Here is a 12936-nt window from a genome sequence, read left to right as displayed (position 1 = left end):
ATCCCTGCATATTTCGGCTCGCGGCACGAAGCCGTTGCAGGTTGCGTTGAGCTTCTGGTAGAACTTCCGTGTTTCTTGGGAACGGCACAACCGTTACATTTCTTCGCACTCCGCTTCTTCCAGGCGGCGCTTTTTCTCCCGAAAGAGGCGGGTCTGCTGTTTCCGCTTCTGTTTGTAACATTCCACGTTCTGTCGGGTCACTTGCTGCAGCATTACTGCGCGCGCTGCGTTCTTCTCCTTCAAAACCGTTCTGCACTCTTCGTCGAACCATTCGTTCTTTTACTGTACTTCAGCAGTCCTCCATCGAGCTCGTCCTCATCTGGCAACCCAGCCACGACATTCTGCGCGTATGCAGAGGCGACATCCGATTGTTTCAGTCGCTCTAAGTTGTACCGTGGTGATCGCCGGTACCGTAGATTGTTAATGACGGAGATATTTGGGCACAGTTTGACCATCACCAGATAGTGGTCGGGGTCGATGTTGGCGCCACGATAGGTCCTGACGTCGATAATGTCGGAGAAGTGCCGTCCGTCATTCAAAACGTGGTCTATATGCGATTCCGTCTGCTGTGGTGATCTCCAGGTGTAATGATAAGAGAGGCTGTGTTGGAAACAGGTGCTACGAATGGTCATGTTTTCGGAGTCGGCGAAATGAATGAGTCGTAGCCCGTATTCGTTCGTCTACTGGTGGGTGCTGAACTTTCCAATCGTCGGGCTGAATTCCTCCTCCTGGCCTACCTGAGCGTTTTAATCTCCTATGATGGTCTTGACGTCGTGGCTTGGGCAGCGGTCGTACTCGCGTTCGAGCTGCGCGTAAAATGCGTCTTTGTCATCATCCGTACTTCCGGAGTGTAAAGCATATCGGAGAATTCCCTTGAGTTAAGGCTATCTGATCTACAAACGTAATCAGTGATCTATTGGAGTATTATGAATGAAATTTATGCTTGCATAACCTCTTGTAGCTATGTGCTGTCAATTGAGGAGTTCGTTGTCAGTTTGAGGATCTCCAAGAACTTCCTTGAGTATAGGTCATCGGATCTACTAACGTATTTGGTTGTCTTCAAGGAGATTTACGACTAAGGTTCATACTCACACAACCTTAGGTGACTATAATCAATCAAGTTTTAAGTTCGTAGAATCTTTAAGGGTCTCCAAGAACTTTCTTAAGTATAGGTCACCGAATCTACGAGAACTACATGTTGTATCTAAGAGCAATAAGAATGAGGTTTTTACTCACACAGCCCCAGGCATCCATGTTCTATCAAGTGGTGGGTTCAATGATTGTATAGGAGTATCTGAGAACTCCCTGGAGTTAAGGCCATCTGATCTACAACTGTAATCAGTGATCTATTGGGGCATTATGAATGAAATTCATGCTTACAGAGCCTTATGTTGCTAGCTGCTATCAAGTGGCGAGTTCATTGTCGGCGTTTATCATGCTGAAGTTGAAGAATTAGCCCTTGATCCTCAACCTGCACATTCTTTCGTCGATCGGCCACCAACCGATCACGATTTCATTACGATGAAAACTGTAGCTTACGTGTGTGCCGCAGCTCTTTTAGATGGTATGATTACCTCTAAACGTTCGCACCATGAATCCTATCCAACACACCTCCTGCAGCGCTACGATGCCGAACCCGCGGTCCTTTAGTAGATCGGCGAGTATGCGGGTGCTCCCAATGAAATTAAGAGATCAACAGTTCCACGTACCGAGTTTCCAATCGCAAGTCCTCTTGTTGGCTGAGGTCGTTGCCGGTGGTCTCGGTTCGAATTATTCTGTTGCTGATTCCCGTTACAATGGTTTTTTTTACGGCTGGCTTGTAGGGCCTGACACCAAGTTCGTCCAAGACATCCTCCAGGAGTTGATCTAGAATTTCCATCAGAAAACAATCTACTCTACAGGCAATCCATCAGGATTTCATCCTCGTATTCATCCAGGAATTCTTTAGGATTTCCTCCAAGAACTTCTCCAGGAATTACCCTAGAAATTTCTCCAAAAATTCATTCCAGAATTTCTCCAGAAAATTCTCCAGACGCTCCTTCAGATATTCTCCAGGCATTATTCCAGGAACTCTATCTGTATTCCTCCAGGACTTCCTGTGTGAATTCACAGGATTCCCCCAGAGATTCCTCCAGGAAATCTTCCAAGGATTCCTCCAGAATTTTTTCTAGGAATTCCTCTGAAGGTTCCTCAAGGAATTTCATCAGAAATTGTTCCAAAGATTCCTCTCAAAATTTATCTAGGTATTTTTCTAGAAAGCCATCCAGAGATTCTTACAAGAATTTCTGCATAGATTCCTCCTGAAATTTCTCCAGGGATTGCTCCTTAAATTCCACCACGAGTTCCTCCAAAGATTCCTTCATGCTTCCAGGCATTTTTCCAGGAATTCCTCCAGGCGTTTCTCAGGGAGCTTCTATTAAAAAATCTTCCAGATACTCTTCCATGGGTTCCTTGAAGAAGTTCTTCAGAAATTCCTCTAGGGAGAATTCCTCTAGAGATTCGTGCAGGAATGTCTCCAGGATTTTATCCAGGAATTCCTCCAGGAATTGATTCAGGAATTCCTCCTAGAATTCAGAGATTCCTCTAGGAATTCCTTCAGGCATTCCTTCCGGAACTCTTCTGGGCATTCTTTCAGGAACTTAGTCATTTCTCCAGGCATGGTCCCAGGAGCTCCTTCAAGAGTTTCTCAAGGAATTTCTCAAAAAACAAAAATTCAGGAATAACCTCCAGAATTTTATCTTGCAATTTCGCCTAAGATTCCTCATATAGTTCCTCCAGGGAGTCCCCCAGAGACTCCCCCAAGGATTTCTCCAGGAATTCTTCCATTCTCCACAGATACCTCCTAGAATTCCAACACACTCAGGGATTTATCCAGGAATTTCTCCATTAATTCTTCCAGAAATTCCTCAAGGGATTACTCCAGGTCCAGGAATTGCTCTTGTGATTCCTTCAGAAATTCCTCTCGGGTTATGTTCACAAAAATATTCAGATGTTGCTACAGAAATTTCGAAATTTCCTGCTGGTTGTTAATTACTTCAAGGATTTCTAGATGAACTACTCCAGAATACAATCCATTTTTTACGAGAAGTGAGGTGTCCACAGACTGGGGTTGGCGAGTGCCATTTTCGGGAAACGACGTATTATAGCTAACCCATTCAGCATTACCTACCACTACCAGTCGCATTCTTGTTCTCCAAGAATGAGAAAATTCATAACATTCAGTTGCACTGATTGTGTTTGTCGGATTTTGTCACAATCGTTGGCCATTTTGCGGCAGAATGGGCCTTTTCATTTGACGTCTAAAATCAGCTAATTTGGGGGGCTTTTGACAGTTCTCCTATGAAACTGACAGTTCAGCGTTTGCGCCTTTGTTCGGCAGTTGTAAACAGTGTCATACGCGGACCTGTCAACTGAAAAGGCCTTCAGAATCGGCAAATCAACAAGCAAGAGCAGGTACAACCAAGGCAAGTAAAAAGGGAGGTAATCCAATATCCCTTTCGTGACGAACCAGCACAATTGTGCTGTTGAGCGGTAACAGGTTTGCATATTATTTCATCTGTTTAGCCTTTGTTTTAGGTGATGTAAACTGTTTCCATAATTCACTCATTACTTATACTTTTATGTGTGTAAACAAACTTTTGCTAACAAGGTTAACAAAAAGTGGAAAAAAAACCGTAAAACATGAAAGTTTTATCTGTCGCATATTTTTTATTTCCGATTTATCTAGGTAGTCAAAGCTAGAAATTGAAAGATAAAGAGTAGTTCTTTCAAATGAGGAAAAACAATTGTTGTTTTATGGGAAATCCAAGAGTTCTAGAGAGCCAAAGTTGAGCCATTTGTATGGAGATTTCACTTTTTTTGTGCTCCGTCCCGAAAGGGATATATCAGATTGTCCCATCCGCCATATTGGAAAACCGAAAGACAGATGGCGAGTTTGTGTTCGATTTTTTAACTAGTGCGATTTATTTATTTATTTATTTATTTATGTTTATTAACATCCAACGGATCTTTAAGATCTAATTGAATTGTGTACTTAATTCTAAATATGTATTTCTGCAAAATGTACATACACTGACGATTTAAACATTAGACAACATTACGTTCACAACAATACAATATGACAAACAACAATGTACAATATATAGCATTAACGTGTTCGAGGTTGCCAAGTAAAATTCCTTTCTCTAAACTCTCTAAACCAAACTCCGCTTGGCCACGTTGAGGAGAGCATAGCACGATTGCGAAGCTTGACATCAATCCCAACCTTGAACGAGATGTATGGAAGTTGTGTTGCGTCGACCCAGGTAGAAACCAGCTTCTGCACAGTAATCGATTCCGTAGTTTCAAGACACTCGCTAACCATAGCGCGAATTTCATCCTCGGTTACATCATTCTTTACACGTGAGAAAAACATCCAAAACTTTTCATTGCTGTTCGGGCGGTAATTTTCGTTATTGATTAGCCATGGAATTGCTCTCGTACCGTTCCCGACACAGCATCCATGCATTGAATTAGATGATGTTGACGGTGCAGGAGATGAATGCGCAAGTGGTTGCTCGTTGTTGGTAGTCGTGTTCAATACACTTTGACGAAAAGCAGTGAGATCAGCCAGCGTATTTTGAATAGAAGCAATCTCTGTTTTTATTTCGGCAATGGCATCGATTGATTCATAAGCAGCGAATTGTTGTGCACTATCGGATTCTTCGGGCGTACGATTTGTTTCGGATGAGATCGATTTGTACTTATTCTGCATGTAATCAGAATACCGAGTTTCACGCAACACTTTACTGCAGCTGATGCATATCCAAAAAATGAAGGGATTTTTTATGCAACTAATTTTTTCATCAGTTGATAATTTCACACACTTAGCGTGGAACGACCCTTTACAATAACCTTCACAGGCAATCACAGCTTCACCAGACACTATTGCCATACTGCAGCTATTGCAAACCATCTTGTTGTGTACGTTCGTAGATATTTGTAGCAAGTGGATTGATATCGGATTAACGATGAACTATGATCTTCAGTTTCTTAATATGCACCGAGATACTAGCAGGAACAGCATAAGCACAGTAATCAGACAACGTTGTAGCATGAACAGAGCTCGGCAGAACAAAATTAACGTGAAGTTTACAACATAAAAACCGACGTTTATGTGGCACCACTTAGCAAAACACTCTTCGCCGTATAAGACACACACACACACACCTGGATGGAAAATAAAAACATTCGTCCATCTGTTTTCTCACCGACGAACGATGAAGAACTAAAAAAAGTTTGTCAGCAACTGTATTTGTCACATGTCTCTTAAATAAAGACAAATCAAATCAATCAATGTATTCGTCACATATGGCATCCGACTGCAGCCAAACGACGATCCAGTCAAGCTTTTAATTGACGATTTGACATCATTCCTTACGAATTGTTGAATTGGCTCTGATGGTATGTGTGGTAGTTTGGTGACAATAATCATAACTGAGTAGGCCATGCCGTTGGGGAAGATTATTATCATTCGATTTGTCAAGCCGGAGAGTACCACATTGGCGACGAGAAGAACCCATTTGCTGAACTCAGAAGCGGATCTTTGGAGAATCAACAAGAAGACCATCTTGAAGAAGCGGATATTCCACTGGAAACGCGGTGGCGATCTTTCGGCTACACACTGTGGCACAGACAAACAGACATATTATTTAGAAGAAATTTGTTTCAAAAACATCGTTTGGCATCTCACTAGCACCCTCTATAATGCTCAATCCGAAGCATTCATTTGCAGGTGTTGTTTCCCTCGGCTCGATGTAACAATTTTGCAGGTGTCGACTCCCCCGTGCCGTCATCCATTCATAAAACATGAATGAAGGTTCATGATTGAGTCATTTCATGTAAACATTGATCGGCGTCGCGTTCATTTCTCTGCAAAATTGAGGCACAGCAGCGCCATCATGACACATGCGAGCACACACTGAACGGCGGCTTGCGGTGAAAATTACTATTCTGAGGGTCAATTTAAATGCACAACGCCACTAAATTTGTGCAGACTGAGTTTCATTTTAATTCAACAGAATTATGTTTTCAATTTTACCATGGACTCGATTTTCAATTAAAAAAAGTTTCTGTTGGCAACCGGATTCGAACCAAGAATCTTGACATCACCAGGCTCGCACGCTACCACTCAGCTATCGAACCGGTTGATCTGAGAAGAATCAAAACGCACACAAGAAGCGCTGGTGGGTCGATGATCATGTTTTGCCATGGTAAATTTAAAAACATTTTTGTGCTTGTCATTACTGCAAGGCTCCTTTCAGTGCAGTCCAAATCACACTATATTTTCAAAATGACCGTTCAATCATGCGATGATTCCGATTTGAGTAGTACACTGAATTCTTTTTTTTACACGACTTTTTTTACGCGATTTTTTTTTTGCACGACTTTTTTTACGCGATTTTCTCGAAATTACGCGACTTTTTTTTACGCGATTTTGGTCATTTGCGGAGAACAAATCGCGTAAAAAAAATTTCCTTTGGATTTTTTTGCGCGATTTCTCAAAGTTACGCGAACTTTTTTTACACGATCTTTTTTGCGCGAACGCATCAATCGCGTAAAAACAGAATTTAGTGTATGTCTGTTTGTCTGTGACTGTGGTGTATTAGATTTGGTTGGGATAAGTAGGATTAGTTTAGCGTGTACCTTCGAGCAGCGATTAGGGAAGATTCAAATATTTCGTCCATCATTTTTTGGGATTTCTAGACCCCCCCCTCTCCCCTCTGTCACACATTTTCCTTATACCTAATACACGTAGTGTCACACTTTTGTAGACCCCCCCCCCAAGCAACACACATGTTATATAAAAGTTACGGCAGCGCAAGTTTTGGTTGTATAGAAGTTTATTTTACGTTATTTAAACATAATGTTTAAATTACGTCAAATAAACTTCTATACAACCAAAACTTGCGCTGTCGTAACTTTATTATAACATGCGTGTTGCTTGGGCCCCCCTCCACCAAATGTTGGACGTAATTTTTGAACGTTCCCTTATTGGACAGCCCTTTAGTTTGACAGTTATTTATGTGATGCAGAATCCATCTAGCAACAGCGTCGAAACTGTGCATGAATGAGAAGGCAGGCGAGAGTAAAAAGACGTTGCTGGACGATGGAAAGAAGGAAATAGGAGATGTTGGCATTGATCGCGGGCGTTCGACTCTAGATCTGTGAGTGTGCTTTTCCAGTCTGGTGAAGAGTTTTGAGATGAATGGTTTTGTGTGCAGATCGCGTGTGCGTTTTGAGCTATGGCGGATTCGTTTACGACACACACCTCGTGAAGATCAACGAAAATAGGGAGAGAAAATGCAAAAGAACAAGAGAGTGTTTGTCCTGCTGGTTGAAACTGGGTGAGCCAGCTTTAGGTAAGTAGTCTGTTTCCCGACGGATAGCATCATTTCGGATCAGACATGAGGGAAGTCGAAATATCTCGTCTCGAAAGAGAGAGATGCCGAAACGACGGATGAAAATCCGGCCGTAGACGACAATAATGTCTCGCCTCAAAGGAGGGGGACGCCAAAGCGGCAGATGAAATTCTGGTCGGAGCTGACAATAAAGTCCTGCCTCCAAGGAGGGAGACACAAAAGCAAAAGCATCAGTGGGCCGGGAGATAGAAAATAAGGTTAAACTAGAAGATGGGAGTTTATTTAACAATAAAGAAGTCTAATATGATATATTTTCACTTGTATGATAAAGAAATAGAAATGCTTCATAAATGGTAAAGATAATTGAATTATTCATATCTTCCAACACACATGATCAACAGATGTAGTTATTTTTTAAATAAGTTATAACAACTAGTGCAATTTCGCAAGATTTTGATAATCGAATCGCAAAAACAGTGCAACTTATTATACCAAATCTATGGTTATACTGCATGCAGATAACATAAAATCCGATTTGACAATTTACTGATGCAGTGCAAAATAGAGAATAAATCTGTGAAGTAGGCCAACATTGCATTATTATTTTGACAAAAGGAGATGTGGTAGTTTGGTGACAATAATCATAATGCCGTTGGGGAAGATTATAGTCATTCGATCTGTCAAGCCGGAGAGTACCATAGTATGCTTGTTGTGCTGCTAATTCGAAGGTTTTTGGTTCGATTCTCCCGTGTTTCATTTTTGCATTTTTTTTTCTGATCAGTCATTCATGAGGCGGATTGTTCGTTGTTGACGAATGTTCGTTTGAAATTATCGTGTCACAATTTGAAGTCTGTATCTCAAGGCTTAAGTGGTCCTCAAGGGACCTAAAGTTGTCAAAAATGGTATGGGACTAAAAAACATGAGATTTTTTTCGATGAAAAAAATACGCTATTCTATTAAAACCGATAATTTTGGGATCCTAAGTATCAAGGGTGAATTTTCATCGGAATCTAAAAAAAATGTCAAAAAACGTAACGATTTTTTTTCGTCGAAAAAAATCTCATGATTTTTAGTTTTATACAATTTTTGACAACTTTACCCAAGTAACACACATGTTATATAAAAGTTACGACAGCGCAAGTTTTGGTTGTATAGAAGTTTATTTTACGTTATTTCAACACAATGTTAGAATTACGTAAAATAAACTTCTATACAACCAAAACTTGCGCTGTCGTAACTCTATTATAACATGTGTGTTGCTTGGGTAGGCTCCATGAGGTACCACTTTGCCTTGATATACGGACTTCAAAGTTAGGACGGCCTACTGTGCATATTGCGTAACTCATTGGCACAATACACACTCAATCCTGAATTGCTTGTTCGGTACTTTTTTGACGAAAATAGAACAGCAGTACGATTTCGGTAGTTTCGGTAATCGTTTTTACTGAGGCTCGGTACACCAACTGTCAAACCGGGTGCAAAATGTAAACAATCCATTATAGCTGTATTCAGATGTTCTAGTTTCGTCAAAAATTTACCGAACATGGTAATCGAAATTAAGTGTGTATGCTCCCAGCCATCTTGGCAAACTAGAGTTGAATCACTTGTCAATAGGCGGGACCTCACGATCAAGATGAATTCATCTCCGCCAAAGCTCCACTCCTTACTGAGGCAGCATCACACTGACAATCTCTGACAAACTCGTCATGATCCTTGCTGGTCACTGATGCTTGCTAGGGGAAGGACATCCAAGGGGGATGGCACAATCCTTTGTTAACACCCCACATGTACTCATTGAAAGTATAATGAAATTATAGCTTTAAAGCTAATTGTAATGCAATCTGATCTTGAAAGGTTTGAAAGCTGGTAAAGATTGCCCCAAAAATAAATACTTATACCTACTCGTCTATGCATTCACCACTTTCGTGTGGGACAGATTTCTGTCCCCAGAAACCCTCTTACACACGTAAAAGAATTCCATTACACACGTTTTTCATCACTATTCGGGATTTTCCCTGTGGGCTCCTTCGAAACCGAAGACCATCTGGATCCGCGACCGGTCTTCGATGTCTATACATATCATCCACAATCGAAAATCGCCTCCGGTGTCAAAAGGAGAGAAGAAACCCTAGATTTTTCTGCTCCACCGAAAAGCTCAACGACTGCGAAATGAAAATTTTCCCACGCACACGTAATCGACGGCCGAAGGGACGGAGGACACACAATTCTTATCTTTATGATTCATTGTTGATCTTGGTTCGACGAAAGAAGGAATGGGAGAATCCATCGCACAGTCAGAACATAACCAACCTACTTGGATTGGTCGATCGGGATGGGGAAGAAACATCCAATAGCGATTTTCGCTTTCAAATCACACTGCTAAGTTGATGTGACAGATTTCGTCCGGCACGGCAGCGATGGGATTTGAAGGTGCCGGTGACTACTGGCGATGACGTTCCGTTACAATCAGTTGGTTTCTATTTCTATTTTTGTCCAGGAAATTGTATGAACCTTGAAACTTTTCCATTAGCTATTTTTCCAAAGTATACCCCTCGTACGAAAAGTAGGCGTTTGTAGACATCCCGTCAAAGAACCTTTTCTGCGTTGAGTACAACGGATTCGTTGAAACAGTTCATTTCTAGAGATGCTCATTTTTTCCAAAGGGGAATGACAGTGAGAGAGTTTTAAATAGGCTCCTAAAGTCCTATCGGGATTCTTGCTTTAAACCACAATATATGGTTCAAGAGTACATATTTACTCATTTTTTGACGTTTTTATTAACCGTAGTTGAAAATATATAATTTTTATTTTTTTAGCCTTTTGTCTCGTCCCTATCTTATAACACATACTTTGAATGATTTTTTTTCACCGTGTATGTCAGATAGGAACATTTTTGAAATCCCAGTGCGAAAAATGTCGAGCTCAGTCACACAAGGTTGACCTCAAATGTCAAAGTAGAACTATTTACCATTTTACTTATTTCGAATTTTCTCATTATTCCTTTGTTTTTCAAGTTCGAGTAAAGTACAATTCCGATTAGAATATCATGCTTGATCGTATTATTCAATATGAGCGAGATTTCGTCTTTAATTTTAGGACCCTATTGCAACTTGGAGAAAATGAAGAAAAACGAGAAAGCATTGTTGGTAAAATAATTGCATCGGAAGGCGAATGACCAATGTCGGTTGGCTGCATCCTGATTGCGGTTTAGTAACCATTTAGTAATGGTACAATGATTTCGGAGGATTTATGAGCTTTAAGCAGGTTATGGTTTCGTTTATATTTATAGCATTTTCATGTTTTTTCATTGTGGACTTATTTCTACTCCGCGGTGGTGTGTTCATGAAGTATGAAACAATGGAAGAGCTGAGTGTTGGACAGAACAGGTTCGGGGGGTATAAATAAATATTTACAACCTTTCTTTCGTGAAGGAGGAGAAAGTGCACTGCTTTTCCACTCGTTCGGCAGCTTGGCTGCTTTGTTTCAAATGGAACTTCGGTGCAGTAGAAAGGAAAGGATCGCAGGTGGCGGCGAAGAAGGAAGACAAGTAGTTTCCTATGTGAACTCTAAAGTATAGAGGATTTTCCCCGGATTCGGTGGAAAATCTCAGTCCGTTTCGTGTGGTTATTCCATGCTTAACCTAGCCTCGTCTGCGTTGGGCAGTACCTCTAACTCTGTATGTACAAATTAATAGCAAGTAGTTTCCTAGTAAGGTAAGTTCGCGTTTCCTTGACTGTGTGTTCGTTGTGCAGTGGTTATTCGGTGATGGGGGTGGTGGTGTTGGCAGTGACTATCTTCGTGGCAGCTGAAATCGATTACCAAGCGTAATGGGCACCAAGACCAGCGAACGATACGACGGCTCCTGGGTGGGCGGCGGCAATTGGGGCAGCGGCGATTGGAGCCCTGGGCAGAACGAAAACCAGAATCGAAGAAGGCGGGTTAATTTTTAATCTTCTGGGTAATCGATATTATGATGGATAATGGGAGAAAACGGCGGATCGAAGTAGGTCAAGACGTCGTCGGTATTTTGAAGGTCAAGAAAAGAAGGTCTTATAATAACTAGGAACGATTCTTACTTGTAGGCCAGAGGGGCGGCGATGGCTGGGCGAACCAGTGGGTGTCCGTAGGCACCATGGGCGTAGGCACCATGAGCGTAGGCAGCTGGGTAAGCGGCATGTCCGTAGGCGGCGTGTCCATAGGCGGCTGGATAGGCAGCATGTCCGTAGGCTGGGTAGGCGGCCTTAACGACTGGAGCGGCTGGGTAGTGCACGGCTGGGGCGGCGTAGTGCACTCCGGCGTGGGCTGGAAGGAGATAAGGAAATGGAGAAAAATCAGATCGGGTCGCTCTTGGATGGGGATGACCGCGCTCTAAATTGGAAGCGGATCGGAATTACAGTGCTATTGATTGGAAGCGGATCGGAATGACCACGCTCTAACTTTGAAGCGGATCGGGATGACCATGCTCTTGATTGGAAGCAGTTCGGAATGACCACGCTGTATTATTGGAAGCGGATCGGGATGACCTCGCTCTTGATTGGAAGCGGATCGGAATGGCCACGCTATGTTATTGGAAGTAGATTGGAATGACCGCGCTCTAAATTGGAAGCAGATCGGAATGACCACGCTCTTGATTGGAAGCGGATCGGGATGACCACGCTGTGATAATGAAAGCGAATCGAGATGACCGCGCTCTTGATTGGAAGCAGATCGGAATGATCACGCTGTGATATTGGAAGCAGATCGGAATGACCGCGCTCTTGATTGGAAGCAGATCGGGATGATCACGCTGTGATATTGGAAGCAGATCGGGATGACCATGCTCTTGATTGGAAGCGGACCAAGATGATCACGCTCTTGATTGGAAGCGGATTGGGATGACCACGCTGTGTTATTGGAAGCAGATCGGGATGATCACGCTGTGTTATTGGAAGCAGATCGGGATGACCGCGCTCTTGATTGGAAGCGGACCAGAATGACCACGCTCTTGATTGGAAGCGGATTGGGATGACCACGTTCTTGATTGGAAGCAGATCGGGATGATCACGCTGTGTTATTGGAAGCAGATCGGGATGACCGCGCTCTTGATTGGAAGCGGACCAGAATGACCACGCTCTTGATTGGAAGCGGATTGGGATGACCACGCTCTTGATTGGAAGCAGATCGGGATGATCACGCTGTGTTATTAGAAGCGGATCAGAATGACCATGCTATTGATTGGAGCGGACCAAAATGATCATGCTGTGATATTGGAAGCAGATCGGAATGACCACGCTCTTGATTGGAAGCATATCGGGATGATCACGCTGTGTTATTGGAAGCAGATCGGGATGACCATGCTCTTGATTGGAAGCGGATTGGGATGACCACGCTCTTGATTGGAAGCAGATCGGGATGATCACGCTGTGTTATTGGAAGCAGATCGGGATGACCGCGCTCTTGATTGGAAGCGGACCGGAATGACCACGTTCTTGATTGGAAGCGGATTGGGATGACCACGCTCTTGATTGGAAGCAGATCGGGATGATCACGCTGTGTC

The 12936-nt window shown here is 42.6% G+C and overlaps 2 protein-coding genes across 2 annotated transcripts in view; one reads left to right on the top strand and one right to left on the bottom strand.

Annotated features, from left to right (window-relative positions):
* Positions 1 to 12936, top strand: part of LOC134284823 (uncharacterized) — a 496062-nt gene that overhangs the window by 183641 nt on the left and 299485 nt on the right. The window lies entirely within an intron of this gene.
* LOC109408966 (cuticle protein 21.3) overlaps positions 10677 to 12936 on the bottom strand; it is a 30533-nt gene continuing 28273 nt past the window's right edge. The window contains exons 4-5 of the mRNA XM_029852190.2: positions 11477 to 11702; positions 10677 to 11303 (exon numbers count right to left, since the gene is read on the bottom strand). Of these exons, the coding sequence (XP_029708050.1) occupies positions 11216 to 11303; positions 11477 to 11702 (314 nt within the window). The 3' untranslated portion in view covers positions 10677 to 11215. The remainder of the gene's footprint in view (positions 11304 to 11476; positions 11703 to 12936) is intronic.

This window comes from Aedes albopictus, chromosome 1, assembly GCF_035046485.1.
Source record: "Aedes albopictus strain Foshan chromosome 1, AalbF5, whole genome shotgun sequence".
Lineage (NCBI taxonomy): Eukaryota > Metazoa > Arthropoda > Insecta > Diptera > Culicidae > Aedes > Aedes albopictus.
The sequence above is the reverse complement of the archived record's forward strand: the minus strand, read 5'-3'. Positions and strand labels throughout refer to the sequence as shown.